We start from the raw sequence: 20,319 nt of genomic DNA on the forward strand, positions 1-20,319 counted from the left end.
CTGAAGAACAATATTAAACCCACAACAACTTTTTGAGCATTGTATACTTGATAGAGTTGTTGTTGGGTTGGACTAGAGCATGCTTTGCTACAGTCTCCTTATCCACAAAAATAACCAAGTCTTGAACAGTGGGCATGTTTTGTTTTAGCAGATAAGGAAATTGTAAAAAAAAATCCTGCTTTTGTCTGTCTATACTACCACTGATTCAGAACAATTTGTATTTTTATTTGTCAGAATTTAATGAATCCATGCTATGAGTACCTGTAATAATAATAATGTTTGAATTTCTTGAATAAGCAAGAAACAGGTAAGAATATTTGCAACCCATATTTATTCAAATTGGCCAAACTTTCTGACCTAGTAGGGGCCATTAGGTGCCACTTTTTTCTTTTCTGGATTGAACATTGTATAAATGTACACCAGGTAACTATTACAGTTGAATATAAATGTACACCAGGTAACTATTATAGTTAAATATAAATGTAAACCAGGTAACTATTACAGTTGAATATAAATGTACACCAGGTAACTATTACAGTTGAATATAAATGTACACCAGGTAACTATTACAGTTGAATATAAATGTACACCAGGTAACTATTACAGTTGAATATAAATGTACATCAGGTAACTATTACAGTTAAATATAAATGTAAACCAGGTAACTGTTACAGTTGAATATAAATGTACACCAGGTAACTATTACAGTTGAATATAAATGTACACCAGGTAACTGTTACAGTTGAATATAAATGTACACCAGGTAACTATTACAGTTGAATATAAATGCACACCAGGTAACTATTACAGTTGAATATAAATGTACACCAGGTAACTATTACAGTTGAATATAAATGTACATCAAGTAACTATTACAGTTGAATATAAATGTACACCAGGTAACTATTACAGTTGAATATAAATGTACATCAGGTAACTTACAGTTGAATATAAATGTACATCAGGTAACTTACAGTTGAATATAAATGTACATCAGGTAACTATTACAGTTGAATATAAATGTACATCAAGTAACTATTACAGTTGAATATAAATGTACATCAGGTAACTATTACAGTTAAATATAAATGTAAACCAGGTAACTATTACAGTTGAATATAAATGTACACCAGGTAACTATTACAGTTGAATATAAATGTACATCAAGTAACTATTACAGTTGAATATAAATGTACACCAGGTAACTATTACAGTTGAATATAAATGTACATCAGGTAACTTACAGTTGAATATAAATGTACATCAGGTAACTTACAGTTGAATATAATGTACATCAGGTAACTGTTACAGTTGAATCATCTTGTTCTATGAAGAAAAAAACTATTTGTTACAAAACACATGTGTTTTGTCACAGTTGAAGTGTTTTGTTTTAGCTTTCTTAAAAAATACTTCATCAATTAATGGTGATGGACTATTTTCTCTCAGAAATATATCACAAAAGTTATTAAAGTTTATCTTTTACCCCTTAAAGTCAATTCCTTGATCTGAAAATCTGATTGGGACTTTTGATGGGACTCTCAGCATTAACATCGTATGAGAAATCCTCTGTTTGAAATGAGAGAGAGAGTCTTTTTGGCCAATAGTTCCTGATTTCTTGTATATTTTGAAATTAGGAAACATGTATCAATCACTTTGGTAAAGTGACATTCAGTGCCGGTTATAGTAAAGTTTGGAATTGTAGCATACATATGTACAGAAATCTCTCTTTTTCTTGTAGGTATGAGTACAGGGTTGAGATGGTCCACCAAGCATCTAGGGACTCCAGTAAAAACATAGTGAGAGAATTTGCCTCAGACTTTGAGGTGGGAGAGTGTTGGGGCTATAATAGATTCTTCCGCCTGGACCTGCTGGCGACAGAAGGCTACCTGGACACAGAGAATGACACCCTTATTCTGCGATTCCAAGTCAGGCCTCCGACCTTCTACCAGAAATGTAGGGACCAACAATGGTAAGTGCTGTTAATGCATTAATTTAACATGTCCAATACAGTTTCTCATATGCAAGCCTGGCTTCAGTTCGATGTATCAGGTTGTTGGATATTTGTCAAGATTAAAACCAGATTCAAGTTCTGTTGGTTGACTATCAACCCATTTGTTTTTGTTCAGTGAACAGATTTTAAGTTTCCAGTTAATTCAGATCAGTGCATGAAACCTATGAAGGGAATAATGTACAGATTTTAAGTTTCCAGTTAATTCAGATCAGTGCATGAAACCTATGAAGGGAATAATGTACAAATTTTAAGTTTCCAGTTAATTCAGATCAGTGCATGAAGGAAATAATGTTAAGATTAGTTTTATCTGTCCATCTGTAAGCATCTAGACTGTGTGTCATGCATCATAGAAATGGCCCCTGTCTCACAGTTAAAGTCATGGAAAGGGACAATGTAATTTTGTGACTAGTATCCTTCAGTATAACTGAAAAATTTAATGAAAATTTAGCTAAATATATATCATTTGGACAAAGTCTGGGTTTTTGTCAATTTCTAGTATATTTAACCCACCAAAATTGTTTCTTCCATAAAAGAAATCCAAAGTTACAAGGAATCAGGTGAAAGATTGGCAGGGAGTGTGGGTCTTATTCTCACCTATGCATGGATAACATAGACTTTTGCCGTCACAGTGCCTTTATTAAATAACGCTTTTAAGCAGAGATACAAAAAGGCACCTTCAGTGTTATACACATCGACAAATATTCATTTAGAGTTGATCATTTGGCTGCTGAAATGGGATTACAGATAGCCAGTTGAAGCATCCATGGTATTGCATAGATCCCAGGAAACAAGTCAGCTTATTTACAGAACACAAGACATGGTGGAATAGAAAAACAGGAACAGGTGTGCTATTGTTGGAATGATGTGTTGGAATGGAATATCTATGAGCCATTTAGATGTGCTCAGGGTTTCCTTGTGCACCCTCATACATTTTAATACCGATTTAGGGTGAACATCTCAGCAAAGGAAACTGTAACGCTGACTTGTATCTTTGTCTAGAAAATAACTTTTGAACCACTCTTGATATTTTAATAAAACTAGTGACGTTTATGTATCAAAACTTGGTAGTTTATCACATACTATAGCCATCTCCCCTGCCCCAAGGCCAAGGTTATGGCAAGGGAAAATATAAAGCAGTGATATCTAACCATGTATGTGTATAGCTTTTGAAGTCATACTGAGATTTTAATGAGACTTTAGCTTGTTCTACATTTTGACTGGACAATGACTTACATATTCTGTATCCCTGTTTATTACAGTCAGGGTCTCAACAGTGGATAATGTTAGTCATTGTCCTGTTTCCTTATCCAGGCCATAAGTCACATCACCCCACATGTATTTTGATGAATCTTCTACTTGGATGCATACCTTATCATACAGTAGACATGTCCTTATCTCAAATGTCAAAGTCAGTACATGGACATGTAATGGGCATATTTAGTGCCATTTGTAGTAATTTATTTTTCATTCTTGAGATATTGCTTGAACAGGTCATTTTTTAAACATTGTTTTATGCACTTTATTACAGACATTATATCATACTGATAAAATAAATTGATTTGTAAATTGAACACTTTGAAATTTGTTCCAACATGCTGTGAAGTTCTTAGCTTTAACTCGTACAAAGAGGTAATCCAGTTGTCCTTAATGTTGTGTGTTTTATAGATGTCATATTTTGACATGACATTCAGTTGCCATAGAGTAAAACTGGCATGTTAGTCATTGTATCTTCTCTTAGTTAGATTGCAAGATGGTTTATGGAAGGGTATCAGACTATAGCCAGTTGATCATGTGACCCACTTCCTTTGCAAACACTAATCCTTCGGTGCAATTGCTAGGATGACGTGACAGTTTACCATAATTCAGCTTCAAAGCGGTATGGTAGCCATTGAAATAGTAAGTTGTTACAAAAAGTGCAAATTGTCATCAGACAATCTCAATTTAGAAGGAAAGGTGAAAGCAGTACAACTAAATGAAGACGGCGAGTCCTATAATAAGAAATCAGATGTCCAAAAGATTCAAGTTAACATAATCAATAAACATTCTGCAGCAGTGGGAGAATGGAAATGGTTGGAGATAGTTATAATATATTGTAGTTTAGACAAGGACAGAGAATGATTGTTAGACAGGTGTTTATTCCCTGAGTTTTTTGACAAAGTTCTTAATGGTTTGTTTTCATAATAATTCATATTTGTTTTAAAATAACATTAACATAAGTTATGTTACACTAACTCCATACTATACATGTGATTTTTAAATGAAAATATTAAGTATTAAAAATTGGCTGTGCCTTTTACTTTATATGTAATTATTACTCAGATCTGTGTAATACCCCTCTAGAAGGTCCACCCCTTATATAAGGCCATTTTCCTGCTGCAGAAGGGTTGGTCTTATAAATGAACCATTGTCTGACTGCCAAATTCTATATCCTTGCTGGTACTTGTATTTATTTGAATTTATTTGCAAAAGTCTCTTGACCTGTTTATCTCATCACAAATGTCTTAACGTTATTTAAGATTTAAAAGAAGAAAAAGAATTGTTATGGACACGTGTTTCATTCATTAATATAAATTTTTATTGCTTTTTTAGACAACAGTATACTTTGTAATGATATACTTGGAGAAAATTTAAAACTTTCCGTTATCATTAAATACAGCATATATAGCGTAAATACTTCTGACTGGTATTACAGGTACATACATCAACTGGAGGCAGCCCAGTCCCAGTACATTGCCCAAGTCAATGACTTGAAGGAGGTAAGATCTTATCAGTAAAAGGGATCATTATCATTATTATTGAGCTTGTATATTGGAGATGGCAAGGCACATAATATCACCTTTTTTTCTTCTTCAGTAATGGTGACATTAACATTAGAATTCTTTGTTAAAATCTTGATACATCATCTAAAGTGAAGTACACAGTAGCAGTGTTTGCAGGTGAGATGCTGCATTCCACAGAAACCTTGTACAATGTACTTTCTGTATCTTTTTATGCAGCTGCCGTGAAATGGTAGGGGAATATTGCATTAGGTTTGTCAATTCATGCGTGCTAAAAACTTGTCATAAAATGGTGGGGGGGGGATATTGCATTAGGTTTGTCAATTCATGTGTGCTAAAAACTTGTCATAAAATGGGGGGGGGATATTGCATTAGGTTTGTCAATTCATGTGTGCTAAAAACTTGTCATAAAATGGTGGGGGGGATATTGCATTAGGTTTGTCAATTCATGTGTGCTAAAAACTTGTCATAAAATGGTGGGGGGGGATATTGCATTAGGTTTGTCAATTCATGTGTGCTAAAAACTTGTCATAAAATGGGGGGGATATTGCATTAGGTTTGTCAATTCATGTGTGCTAAAAACTTGTCATAAAATGGGGGGGGATATTGCATTAGGTTTGTCAATTCATGCGTGCTAAAAACTTGTCATAAAATGGTGGGGGGGATATTGCATTAGGTTTGTCAATTCATACATGCCCAAAACTTGTCATATAATGGTTGGGGAATATTGCATTATGTCAGTCCATACATGTCAAAAACTTGCCATAAAATGATAGGGGAATATTGCATTAGGTTTGTCAGACCATACAGGTCAAAAACTTGCCATAAAATGGTAGGGTCATATTACATTAGGTTTGTTAATCCATACATCCCAAAACTTTTGTATGTGCAGTTACTGCTACATCTTTGCGTGGACGGGTTGAAACTTGGCAGGTTTTTTTGTGACAAAAGTTCAACATACACACACCATTTTCTCATTGTGCTCTAGATTTTTTATTTCAGAGTTTTGCCCATTTTCTGATGTTATATATTATATAAAAAAAAATTCTTTTATTGCCCATTTTCTGATGTTTTATATTATATAAAAAAATTCTTTTATTGACCACTAGTCTCACAACTTTGATGAATTTGCTGGAAACTTGACAGACATTACTGACATCAGGTGAACATATTGTCATTATGTGATAATTTTTTGTAGAATTATACCTCTTTTTTTTCTTCATCCATTGTAAATGTTCTTTTGCATGCTTATGTATATACATGATTTATTCAGTGAGTGTCATTGAGTTTTTCTGTTTACTTTGTTCATGCCAACAAGAGTAGACATAGCCTTCTCTGTCATATGGACACATTTCTAGTCATACTGTCATTTTTTGTGTCATTTTTTAATTAGGTTTTTGGATTAAATTGCCTGTTGTTTTAATCACTGCCTGTTCTTAAACTTGAAAAAGATCAAATTGTATGTTCATCCGAGTATTGATGGTATGAATAAAGCGGAATCACAAGATGCTGAAAAGGAACGATTCTATTTTCAGAGATTGTTATTGGAGATGTCTCGTAATAAACATCCTGGGAAGAAGATGACATCAGCAGGTATATTATAATGTTAGAGGATGAGAGACGGTGACTACTTCTGTTGATCATTGTAATGTCTTAGAAAATTTAGGTACAAAACATACTAGGCAGTACAGAATATTGAGTTTCTTTATGATAATGTGAGTAATATTTACATTACTTTCTACAACCATTGTATGAACTTGTTATAGTGCAGTGCATGGGGAGCAGAATTGCAGTTGTGATTTGCCATAGGTTTCCATTAAATGCAGTCGTTTAGGAAATTTAAGGTGAAGGACATTACTTTTGGGGATGTAGAGGAAATTTAAGGTGAAGGACATTACTTTTGGGGATGTAGAGGAAATTTAAGGTCAAGGACATTAATGTTGGGGACATAATTTTCTGATTTAAAAGAGACTTCATCCGATTAGTTTGACGTTTTTTGACATGTATAAAAACTACTGACAATATTTACATTTAGTTTGGTTATCTCTAAGTGCAAAGTCTTAGACTTTGTGATTTTAGTTACCTGCATACAGTTATATATTTGTGATTTCTATGATCTGTACACTTTTATGTCTGTGATTTTTATTATCTGTACACTGTTTTATGTCTGATTTTTATTTTCTGCACCCTATTATATGTATGTTATTTAAATTTTCTGTATGCTATTATATGTCTGATTTTAATTATCTGTACACTGTTATATGACTTTTTCATTAGGAATTTTAAAAAATTGTTAGAGTTAAATAATTGTATAAATATTTTGTGAAGGAAAGGTATTTTGCTGTTGAGATCTGTTTTTGCTTTGTTTATTTGTTCAGAGAAACAATAAGCTAATTCTCTATTGGGACTGATCCAGTAAAATGTTCTTGGTACCCAGGTGATGCACATCAAGTATGGAACCGTAACACAGATGTAATTTAGAAGTTTTATATCATTTCTTTATGAACTCTGAGTAATCAGAGTACCCTGGCATGTAGTTTTTAAAAACTGCCTTCCATGAGTACCATGTACGTTAAAATGGAACAGCCATAAACTTGGTCGATTCTCTTCTAGAATATTATATTAACAAAATGATTTTCATAATGCAATTACTTGATGTGAGTCTCATCCTATACTAAAATTTTCAGAATCTCCGTTGACATTGATTGACCCCCCAGGGGGAGACAATCCACTCATGCGAGTCCCCATCATGCATCCTAAACCAGTTCACCCAGGACTAGGTGGCCTGGAGATAGAGATAGAGAATCAATCTGATAGCTCCGACTCTGATAACACCAGTGACACAGACACCACAGACTCAAATGACATGGAGGTTTATGTTGAAAATATTGTCATGTTTTTGTTATTTTGTTCATATTATATTTTCCTAGCATCACCATCATTCATAAATAAAACAGACAACAACGTCAAATAAGATTTTAAGTATTTTACTAGCATTAATTTCAGTCATTACAAACTTAAATGTTTGGCATGGATAAGTTGTAAATGTTTTGTAAGAAATTAACACTTATGTAAAGCTTTTGTCAAAGATAATTTCATTGGCTGAATTTTATTCCTAGTTTCTAAATCAAGTTCCTATATAATGTACTTTTTATAAAAAAAATAAAAATGCGAGTATTTAAAAAAAGTGCTAGTCAACTCATTGCTATTTTAAGCTGTACACAAAAATGAATTAGTTTAGAAATTCAAATCTTATTTTTTCAAATTAGATCTTGAGCCAGGGGGACCTTGATGACTTGAACTGTGCTCAGGTGGATGTTGAACTTGAAGAACATTCCCTTGATACTACTACAGACAAAGAAGAGAATGACATAGATGAAGAGACAATGTAGGTTGAAAAGAACACAGCTAATGCAATTACAGTGGCATGCCTTTGCAAATATGTGCTTCGCTTCTTACTGCATAGTCCAACTACCAACACCATGGCCACCCCCACCCTCAGTCTGCTGGTACTCGCCCCAACCTTGGGAGTAACCAAGGGTCATGTTCCCATATCTGTCATATATATATCTCACAGCTGTGAGTGCATATATTACACTTGCCCGAAAAATTATTTGAAAATATCATTGTAATTCTCCCTCTTACATTTAGTTTAGTTTAGACCACTCGGTGGCCTAGTGGTTAGAGCATCTGCCTCAGAAGCGGGAGGTCGTGGGTTCAATCCCTGGCCGAGTCATACCAAAGTCTTACAAAAATGGTACTAACAGCTGCCTCTCTTGGCACTCAGCATTAAGAGGTTAGTGTTAGGACTGGTCGGCCTGGTGTCTGAATAATGTGACTGGGTGGGACATCATGCTACATCTGTGGCATGATGACCCAGTGCTATACATCACTATAAACTGACACACTGCAGACATTGTAGCGATATGACTGAAATTTTTTTAAAGCTACGTTAAAAATCCAAATCACACACACACACATTTAGTTTAGATATGTTCTGTGGATCCCTTACTTTTTTTCTTTGCTATAATAGGCCAATTATTAGTTTTAATTTAAGAATTGGAATACTGCTTCAGGTTTGTTTTCTTTATATTTAAATAATGCATTTAGTCATGTTTTGTGAGAATGGAAAGTAAGTTTGCCATTCTTCTGTGCCCATTGAATTATTGAGGTTTTTCTATTGTTCTCTCACACTTGGAACTGCAACAGAAGTGTTCCTCTCAATTCCTCTATGCATCCTGAAAACCTTTAGTAAATAAGGATGTTTGACTAGATGTGTGAGATTTCAGCCAGGTTTATATATAAAGTCATTAGTCACGAAATTGCCAATTACTGACACCAAAAGGAAGGGCAGTTGCTGTTAAATATATTTTTTGTAACGTTAATGAGAAATTCATGTTATTTATGAGATGGAGAATTTCCCTAATAATGTCATGATGCCTCAATATTTGTTTGCGTTTTATCTAAAACTTTTATATTGCAGATACCTTGTTAGTGAATGCAAATATGTTCCTGTCCAGTGGAAATCCCACAATGTATTGAAAATCACTTGAAATTTAAAGATTGTTAATTAGTTAATTAATACTTTTCATGGACAATGTACTTTCCTAATGCATGGGAAATTTGTGTCCTGAAAAATCTAACCATTTGTTGACAAGTTTATTAGCTGTCAAGTTGTTGGTAGCTGGTTTGAACGAAACAGCCAGAGACAATTTTGAATGGAAAATTCACTATATAATATGCTATTAGTAGAACAGTTAAAGGTGTAAAGACATTTAAATCCATTAAAAAATCTTCTTTGGTGACATGTTAAGTATCACATTTCCAGTATTATTATGTTTCACTTTAAGTTTCTGTGCAAAGGTTTTTGCCAGTTGGACTTAAAGAATGGGTTGTGTGTTGTGTTCCAATGTACAACTAATTGTTGATAGATAAATGCAGTTGTAATTACATGCTGATAATTCTTTGATTTTTAGGTCAACAGATAAAGATGTGGAGAACAGTTTGAATGATTTAGAAAATGATCTGGACCGTCTGGGAGCTCATGGAACTTCATCATCAAGGCATTCCAACATCCCACTCACTCCATCAGAACGTATCAGGTGAAGTATAATTTTTGAGCTGTTTTTTGCTGGTTTGAATATTTTACCAAATATTTAAGATTGATAATGTGTAACAAATTTGTAAAATAGTTTGAGAGTGTCAAGAATTTTTGCAGTTATGGCATTATGGATGACATTTCTAGTCAAGTAACAAACCATTGATAATCAGGTAACAGTATAACAATTTCAGTAGATTCATAAAACTATTAGACAGATAATATATACAGAAAGATGTAGATGCATGCATGTAAGGATTAAACGTGCAGTCTACAGATAAACTGATTATCAGATAGAGATTTGGATAGATTCATACATACCTAGCTATTACACCAGAGGGTGAAATTCAGCCAGGTAGTTATGTTTATATGAGAGCAGACCTGTTTACCCTTAAGGGTTCTCCATATTTTGTACAATGAAGGCCGAAAATTACTACTATATTGTTTAGGCAAGACTGCGGAAAACAGCAGAATCAGCATAAAATTGTCGTAACTTTTTGTTTCACTTTTTAAAAAAAATCTTTTTGCTAAAAAAATTATTTGATCATTGTCAAAGAAGTGCATATTCAATGGTTCCTGCTCCAACCCTCACGATTTTGGCATGAATTTCATGACTTTTTCAGTGATTCATGGATTCATGCTGCATGCAAGAAAATCATGAATACCCCAATTCTCAATTATTTTAAATCTTTAATAAAGTAACCAATTTCCTGTTAAGCACTAGTCATGGTGTCGGCAGTTGCTGAAACAGTCTGGTACTGATGGCTGCGATATTAGTGGAACTATAGCTGATTGGTACAGTTGGCCCGGTAGCAAGCATTTTAGCATATTTTAATATATATGTATAAGAGTAGTTTTACAAATGCTTTTGAGAGAAACTGGGGCCTAACCAGAATTTTGCTCAACGCATGTGCCGCAAATACTGATTTTGAATTACCATTCGGCGTCACATCTTGAAAATGTCTTCACCAACAAGGAAAAAGAAATGTATTGCACAAAAAGTGAAGTTTAGTTTGGAATATACCAAACATTTGGGGGCCCCGAGTGGCCGAGTGGTCTAAAGCGCTCACCGTTCCGGATCACTGCCATCTCACCACTGTCTGCGTGGGTTCGAGTCCAAGGCTCAGCCAGCATGGGTACGTGGGAAAGCCTGCCAGTAGCTTCTCATGGGTTGGTGGTTCTTCCCTGGGTTTTCCAGGGTTCTTCCTCCACCAGTTATATTGGCCGCCATGTATAGCCTATCTTGTGCTGAAAAATGGCGTTAAACCCTAGAACAACAACAACAACCAAAAATTGGCCATGCATTCAGTTATCAAACACCGATATACATCATGCTTTTTGCACGTAGTGTGCTATAAATTTTAGCATTGGGCATGGTGGCAGTGATGATGTGAGGAAGCACATTGGTAGCAAAAAGCACATAGAAGTTGGGAACTCGCAGCAGATTTCAGCTCTCAAATATTTTAAGCCATCGACGGAAGACCTGCAAGCTACTAATGCTGAAGCATTGTTTGTGAGTTTTCTTGTTGAACACAATCTACCTTTACCAGCTGGAGGCCATGCTAAGCATTTGTTCCGACAAATATTCTCAGGCTCGAAGATCACTTCATGAATTCATGTCAGAATTCACTAATTTTTATCCCTGTTTTCACGAATTGCACGCCTGGAGGGTTGGCAGCTATGAAACTGGTTAACCATCTGCAGGCATCAAAGGGAGCAAATGGCAGTTGCTTTTAAAAATGGCTGACCAGTGTAGTGTCAACAGAAATTGTGAAGAAGTCGAAAATTCTTGTGCTAGCCAGAAGTTTCTAATGATTTATACAGATTTTTGTCTGTTTATAATATAGTCCAACAATGGAGCACATTATGTTCACTGTGGTGTGTATGAATTTTTCAGTCGCACAGGTTCATAGAAGTGATGTAAAAAGATATGTTAAGTGCAAATCCCACAAGGAATGGTTCAAAATAAAAGACACAAATAGGTCTCTGTCCTCATTCTGACCCGACAAAAGAGTGCATGACAAAAGAGCGCTGATAAAAGGTGCCGACAAGAGCACTGACAATTAAGCGCAGTAAAGTGTAGTTTCTTTTCAAAGTTTTGAGTAGAAGTTAATTATTGAGCTAAGAATCAACGATGTCATTTTGCATATATAGTGAAAAGTGTAGTACAAACTTTATTTGTAAAAAGTTTATTAATAAAGAAACATGGATAAGATCGAATCACAGAAAGGAAAGATTATGTTATTGGTCGATGGCTACAGATATCGCAAAGACAAAGAAAATGCTATTGGAAGTACATCATGGAGATGCTGCAGGAAAGATGGTTGCCGTGGAAGGATGAAAGTGTTAAACGACAATGTTCTGTCATCACTGGATCCAGCTAGAAACGAAGCAGCGAAGGTTGTGTCTGCTATATGTAGACGATCAATGGAAGGGGTGGAAAAACCAAGGCAGATTATACAACAAACTAGAGTAGGAATTTCAATGGAAGTTGCATCTTATTTACCATCATTTACCACATCGCAGCATACAATAGAAAGACAAAGGAAATGCAAACAGCTGCCATACCCTAATCCACAGAATGTTTTAATATTATTGGTATAATCTGCGCTATTGTGTCTGGCGCTATTTTGTCGGGTAATTTGGCACTCTTTTGTCGGCAGTTAAAGGCGCTCTTTTGTCATCGCCCTTATGTCAGAGCTCTTTTGTTTTGCGCTCTTTTGTCGGGGTGCCCCTCATTCTATAAAGCAGTGTCTGACAGTGAGTAAATACACCTTATCCATGCTGAAGTGATGATAAGTCAGCTTTTAGCTAAGTTAAACTTGCTGTTGAAAACAGCTGATTCATTAAACTGGGATTTAAAGAAAATGTTTGCAGACAGCATATTTGCAAGAGGGAAGATAAGCTGTTAAAGAGTAAAGTTAGAAAAGGTACAATGATACTGGTTTTAGGAAAAGGTGTTTATTTCTTGGTAAAATAAACAGATTATAATGTATTTTGTCCTTGTCATTAAAGACAATAAATGTATTTCTGGATAAAGTTTGTTATTGAATTGTTAGCTTTATAGTTATATTACTGACATATGTTAGAAACTTGACAGACAGCATTTGGACTACTGATGGAGTGGGGTAAGGGTAAACAGGTTGGTGAAAGCTTGATAGACTTGATATAGATGTTTAGCTTAAACTTAGGAATGTAAAATTTATGTGTATGTTCACAACAGATTAAATACTTTTTGCAGGGGTCAGGAGGAGGCCTTGTTTCTTCAATTTCTACAGAATCGTCTTCTTGATGACAGGAATAGTCAGGTGTCAGAAGGACTGGGTAAGGAGTCAGGTAAGCCACTGTGTCATAGAATAGGCCTAAAGAGCAGGAAAAAGAACATGTGCAACTCTGTATCATTCTGACCAAAGTTGAGTTCTCGAAACAAATATAATGAAAAACTATATGCATCAGTCGGCATAGACCTTGTCCAGCCTTTTTGTGTGCTTGCATCTTGCAGTACTTAGTTGTTTTTAAAAAAATGCTAATCATAAGGTGGAACATATTATGTTATAATGTTGTCGATCCATTCATATGTTATTATGATTGTTTCTGTACATTAAGTGAGTTCTCCATAGTCTCAGCTACCAAATTTTATGGAAGGCTTGCATTCAGGATAAGGAAGAACCCTAAATTGCACTCTTTTGGGGTGAAAATGTAAAAGGTCATGGTCACAGTGGCTGAAAAAAGAAAAATGCACAATAAAATTGGTTTTGCATCAAATACCTGGACCAAATTTTGCATTGATTTGTACTTGGGGTAAAAAAAACAAAATGGTATTGATGAGAGTCAAAACGTCCAAGGTCATGGTCACTTTGACTAAAGACAAAAAATGGTTTTGATGTAATATGTTAGTTTTACAGTATGTCCTTGACCATACTTTATGCATTTCTTTCAAAACGGTCCATCCATTTCAGGTTCCAGTCTAGCCATCTAGTCAGTTTTATATTTCAGCAGAAAATGGACATTAATCCCCATACATAAGTTTAGCATGTCATTCATGAGAGATCTTTTGATAGGTGGCTAAGTGCTGTAAGGCGCTTGCCTTTAAAAATTACTGACATCTCACCTCTTTGTATATAGGTTCGAGTCTCAGACTCCGCCAGTGCGGGTATATGAGAAAGCTTCCTGTGGGTCAATGGTTCTTTCTTTAATTTTCCTGGCTTCTTCCTGCACCAAATAGACTGCTCCGGTGGCCTAATGGTTGGAGCGTCTGCCTCAGAAGCGGGAGGTCGTGGGTTTGAACCCCAGCCGAGTCATACCAAAGACTTACAAAAATGGTACTAACAGCTGCCTCGCTAGGCGCTCAGCATTAAGAAGTTAGCATTAAGACTGGTCAGCCTGGTGTCAGGATAATGTGACTGGATGGGACATCATGCTACGTGTCTGCGGCATGATGCCCCAGTGCTAGACATAACTATAAGCTGCCACACTGCAGACATTGTAGGCGATATGACTGAAAAATTGTTAAAGCTACATTAAAAATCCTAATCACACACACACTCCTCCACCAAATATACTGGCTGCCATGTTTACCCTATCATGTGCTGAAAAATGGCATAAACCCGTAACAACCAACCAACCAAGACCTTTTATACAGGGATTAGAGGTCAAAAGTCCACCTGTAGGTTAAAACTTTTCAAAGAGAGCATGTTTCTATTTTTTCTTCAGATTTGTTACCCAGTCATAATACATCAGGACTACATCCTGCCTTGTAAATCCAGCCCTCCTGGGTTAGTTTTGCAACAAAAGTGCTAAAAAGTAAATTGTTTGCTATGGTTAAAGACGGACAAGAGTGGTCTCCCTAGGATTGAGGAATTGGCATCAAATCCAATAAATTTATCAGTTGCTACTTCCACTTGTTCCAGGAAGCATGCTTCCTTTTTGGAGGCCTTATAAATTCTGAATAGTCTTGTGTGGTTTTGTGGAGTTTTCTCAGCCAGAAGGTGTACTCCTATTATATTTCTAGTTCTCATTCATCATCATTGAGGAATATTTTGCACTTATTTGTCTAACTTTGACACATCAGCATCATTTTAACAAGGGAGACAAGGACCAGTCTTGTTCCAGCTTGCTTCCTCTTCAGTCCGTAATATAATAATACCATGCTTGCACTTCCTTTATAATGTCATGGTGGTAGGAATTAATGATTTTCTGTTAAATGGGAAGGACACTATGCCCATGTTCAGTGTCCTTCCCCAGTAATCAACTGCTTCCTTCTCTAAAATTTCCTAAGACACTTATACAAAGTGAATGTCTAGCAGCAGGAATTAACACTCTCCTTATGACAAGGGCAGTTGAGATAATTCACAATGCAAACTCACTGGGCTCTTTCTCCAGACCATATCCTTGATCCCAGAGCCAGCAGGAGATTCTATCCAGTCATGGAACAGAACTATTTCATCCACTGCCTCTAGGGTCTGCTCAAAATGACCACAGATGCCTTGGTTTGGGTCATTTGTTCATGAGATTCCTGTGGATAGTCCTTCAGTCCAATTTGTGCTAGATCTTTACCATCTAGACCAGATGATCAAATTTCAGCTTAAATGAGGTCCCATTGCAGCAATGAGGAAGACCTTGGCTTATAGCATTCATACTACTGCAGGAGCAGCTGTCAGAAATCGAGATCTGCACAGACATTAGCATGACATCACCATTACGCATCACTGCCATCTCACCTATGTCTGCGTAGGTTTGTGCCATAGGCTTTGGCCAATGTGGGTATGTGAGAAAGTTCTTGTGGGTCAGTGGTTCTTTCCGGGTTTTTCTTCCACCATTTATACTGGCCACCTTGTATAGTCCATCTTGTGCTGAAAAATGGCATCAAACCCTATAACAACATCAAACAGGAGATGAAGGTTCTAATGTGTGCCTTTCAACCAATGCAGGAGATGTTAACAGGGAAGTGCCATATTCTCATTCTTTTGGACAAATTTACTGTCTTAATTACATCAGAAGGCAAGGGGGAAACAAGTCTACAGACCTCTGCCTTCTAGTGGAATTGTCTCAGGTTGTTTTCATCTGCTGACAAATCCACATACAAGTCTGCTACATGACGTCTTAGTGGACTCTGTGCCTCATCAGATTCAGCATAATTATACAGAATGGTTCTTTCTCCGTCAGTCATAAGTCATATCTGCATTCATTGAGATTGGTCTGTTACAGATTTGTGATAAGTGGAATGCAAAGCTCCCATTTCTCATCTGTCCAGTCCAAAAACTAAAAGCCTGGGCAGTTGATGCCCGTGTCTTGCAGCATACACTTCTTATCCCAAGTCACAATCGATGATCTTTTGAGTTGTGAAGAAGAGATTCCCAGGAAAATCCTGCCTTCTTTTTGCTTGCTGAAACAGTTGTGAATGCAGGTCATCCATTCTCATGCAGAAGTACTAAGCCTGCATACTGGGCTCTTATGAAACAGCCTTCAGAAGGAAACAGAATTGCCCCACCAAGTAGGCTCACCATATTGAAAGTATATTGGGGAAGTGGGAAGTTTCTCGAATTGGTGCAAGTGGAAATACATTTCCTCAAAAGTCTCAGTTCTGCAGATAGCTAACTTTGTTATCTGGGTTCTCATATAAGTTATCTCCCATCACTATAAAGGGCTTTGTTCAACATCATGGAGGAGAGAATACAAGCCAGAACAAAGATGTCTCTGACCTTCATGAAGACTGACATGTCTCAAGTTAAGGATTGGCCCTTCGTTTAAAGTGGAACATTCTGTGGTTGAATAAAGTAATCTTTTGAACTAATGTGTAGACCTTTCTTGACTCATCTTTAGTATTATGCCTGCTTGCTAGACATTTTAGCTACAGCAGGCAGAGTCAGTAAGATACATGCCACTACAGTCAGTCCTAACTATCTGCATTTCCTCATGATGATTTCAGTTCACTAGTAATGGCCCCTGCATTCATTTCTAAGAACAGGCCTCCATTCATGAGAAATAAGTACTTTGTCTCGAAATCCCAAATTTCTTTTTACTCTTCAACCCAAGAGTGTTTATAGGATTACATAAGGGCTCTGAAGTGGAACACAAAGTGGAATGATCTGATCAGAAGATTTGAGCACTTAACTGTTCTTATCACTCAGAGGGGGAAAGGACTATTTTTTATAATGGCTTTGTCTTACTTGATAGAGTGGCTTACCCAGTCTCCTGATGATGAACTAACCTGAGACCAATGCATTTCTTGGGCATATGAGCTCCTGATGTTATGGTGGTTGTCGCTGTCTTAGCATCTAAACACAATACCCACCCAAACCTTTATTTGCAGTCACATACCTGGAAGAGTGCACATCTGCTCCAGTAGTAACTGATGAATTGGTGAGATTTGTACTTACATCCAAAATCGAGACCACATTCATCTCATTTCCATCTTGGTAAGCAGGTGACTTTTAAGCAAGCTTGATAGGGCAGTATGCAAGGTAGTGAATGTACTCCGTATGTATTATGATTTGATAAGTATTTTATATATTTATACACATTTTACTGTATGAAAAACCTTCATTTATATTTAAATGTTCCCAGGGTTTTGTTACTGAGAGAATAAACTGTTAGGTTTTACTTGAAATAACACTTTAAGGCAGGCTGAAATACCAATATTTCGGTGAAAGAGCATAGTAGTTTAAATGCTAAGAGATGCAATGAAATAGGATTCCTGTATTGCAGTGGAGTCCATTTCCTGTTTGGTTGAGATTGTCCAGATAGCTTTCAGTTAGTCAGACTTGTAATCACTTGTTCAGTACCTTCTCAGGCCACTCTGAGTCAATTTTTTTGGTGCACCCTTGGGAAAGTCATTTAAAACTCCCGTTTCCTTTGCTTGATATAGTCAAAAATGTCTTAAAAGTGCCATTAAAGCCAACTGGTTCAGACCTTTAGTCTAGTGGTATGTATGCATGCTTTTAGTGCATGAGAGGCTGAGTCTGATCATGCTTAGCAGTTATGCTTTGTCCTTTCTCACTTTTCAGAGAGTCACTCGGGACTTGACCTGTGGCTTGATATGCAGAGCTTGAGACCCCTGAATATAAACTTGGTCAAAAGTGATCGGAAGCCTAAAGCTGAGAAGAGGGACAATGACAGCAAGCATGGTGCAGAGAAAAGAGAGCACAAGCCACTGTCCAGGATGGATTCATATGTGCTTGAACACATACAGGCAAGGTTTTATGAGCTGGCTGCATCAACAATGGAAGCTGCCAATGCTGCTGTTACAAATGAAACTGAGGCTAGAATTAGAGCCAGATTAGAAAAGTCAGGTAAGATTTACGGTGCAGTCATCCATGTTTTGCTCTTGATTATATTTAACATTAGTCTCCCCTAACCTCTAGTATTGTGATGAATAATCAATACAATCAGTGATTGGTATGTTAGTTGATGACCAAGTGTTTGATTATGATTCTCCATAATCAAACATAAAATTGTAGGGTTTTCTGTTTTAACGGTTCTACATTTTGGAATGAAATCTTCCAAGAGAAGTAAAATAAGTGAGCAGCAGGTTTCACTTATTGTGGCATGCTTTTGTTTTAGTACAGTCCAAGCATCATTAATGTGGTTGATGACAATTATTATAGCCATAAACTGTTTTAGTACAGTCCAAGCATCAGTAATGTGGTAGATGACAATTATTATAGCCCTCTATTGTTTTAGTACAACCTAAGCATCAGTACTGTGGCAGGTGACAATTATTTTAGCCCTTTATTGTTTTAGTACTGCCCAAACATCAGCATACATGCCAACCATTATGCTTTTGGCGTAATCATTACGTTTTTTTCCCACTAAATTAGGCCTTATGTGTAAATGTATTTGGAATACACGTGTATGGTCCCTCCCAAAAAATTAATAATTTGTTTTTTCATATTTATTAACATCCCATTAATCTTTCAGACCGTATTCTAGAAAAGACAGCTTCTTCTTAACTACAACATAAGAATACGCATGTCCGTAGACTTGCATGCATTTCCTAACAGTAATATATTCTATTTATAGCATCTGCTTTATTTCCAAGAAGCATGTTGGTTTCTACTTCCAAACTTTTGACCTCGGTTTCTATTTATAGCAGCTGTATGGCTCAGTAGAGAGCAGACTAGTTTTCTAATTTTAATCTTTGCTTGCAGATTCTTTGTTCTAATTCATATCTGGTAAAGAACCAGTCTTTAGGTATTTGGTGCTAAAAGTCAAGTCAGATTTATTATAATCGGTCAATGCGAGTGTTAGTGCAAAAATGTTTTTCAAATAATTTCACAGATGGATTAGAAAAGGACGAAAAACTGATTCAAAGACGAATACATGAATCACACAATAAAGCGTTCCATTCTAGGGCAGTTTCACTCCCATTGCAGGCAGGGTGGAAAGGATTTAAATATTGGTCATGGTGGTAAACAAAGAAACCTTGAATTAGCTCATTTTACTAACTCCAATACTAAGGTAACTCTTTTTTTTAACAGCAGAACTAAATTGTGGACACCAATTTTATTAATGCAGAGGCATTATTTACTGAGTTCTTAATAGAACATGGACTACCCCTAGCAGTAGAAGACTGTATTGGTCCTTCGTTCAAACTGATGTTTCCTGATTCCAAAATTGCAGAAAATATGCATGTGCAAGAACAAAATCATCTAATATTGTTAGGCATTTAGCAGAGGATAATTCACTTAAAATTGCAGAAGCCATGAAAATAGGGCAACAGACTGGAGCAGTGATTATGATGACAAAAGTTTTACCTAGACTGTGTAAGAGACCTTGACAATGAAAAGGGCAAAATCAGAGTGCTCTTCTTTCTTTACCAGAATTAACAGTAGATGCCACTGGAGAATACATTTTTTATTTGCTTAATAATGATTTGAATAAACATAAGATGGCAGAAATGTATGGGGTTTTCAGCTGATAATGCATCAGTGATGACCTGAATTAATAAAGGAGTTGCATTCTATATTTTGAAAAATGTCTCCATCAGTGTACATATCAGGTTGTCCGTTTCATATGATGCACCTTGCTGCAGGAAAGGCTGCTGATAAATTAGAACGAGAACTCCTGAAGTATTAAGTTGTCATTCTACCTGACAATGTACTTCATGCGGACAGAGTTGATGTGCAATGGCATCTTATTTCCCAGCTAAAAGACCCAATAACTGGAAGATGTACATTTCCTCTTCTTTGTCAGGTTATGAAAGGAATATTGGTTCTTTACTATTCTAATGCTGACTGTGAGAGATTTTTCAGCATTGTTAACAAAAATAAAACCGAATTCAGATCCAGGCACAGTAACCCAGCACCTAGTGCTCTACTGGTGTGCAAAACATTCGTAGTCTTAGCTGGTACAAAGTGTTCTGAATGCAGTATGAGAGACTGTTGCTTTTTAAAGCTCAAAGTACTATATATGAAAACCTGAAGCAGTAATTA

The 20,319-nt window shown here is 36.2% G+C and overlaps 1 protein-coding gene across 3 annotated transcripts in view; it reads left to right on the forward strand.

Moving 5' to 3' along the window:
• LOC149775319 (uncharacterized) overlaps positions 1-20,319 on the forward strand; it is a 79,573-nt gene that overhangs the window by 31,976 nt on the left and 27,278 nt on the right. For 2 of the 3 annotated variants that reach the window (XR_016416586.1, XM_089944120.1), the window contains exons 11-18: positions 1,739-1,969; positions 4,704-4,767; positions 6,324-6,381; positions 7,476-7,660; positions 8,058-8,176; positions 9,765-9,890; positions 13,128-13,222; positions 17,893-18,177. Coding sequence is in view for 2 of the 3 variants with exons in the window: in XM_089944120.1 (XP_089800246.1) it covers positions 1,739-1,969; positions 4,704-4,767; positions 6,324-6,381; positions 7,476-7,660; positions 8,058-8,176; positions 9,765-9,890; positions 13,128-13,222; positions 17,893-18,177 (1,163 nt within the window). In the remaining variant the exon portion in view is untranslated. The remainder of the gene's footprint in view (positions 1-1,738; positions 1,970-4,703; positions 4,768-6,323; positions 6,382-7,475; positions 7,661-8,057; positions 8,177-9,764; positions 9,891-13,127; positions 13,223-17,892; positions 18,178-20,319) is intronic. The other variant, XM_089944121.1, reaches the window with a different exon arrangement.

This window comes from Sinohyriopsis cumingii, chromosome 19 (assembly GCF_028554795.1).
Source record: "Sinohyriopsis cumingii isolate HCF-2022 chromosome 19, ASM2855479v2, whole genome shotgun sequence".
Taxonomy (NCBI): Eukaryota; Metazoa; Mollusca; class Bivalvia; order Unionida; family Unionidae; genus Sinohyriopsis; species Sinohyriopsis cumingii.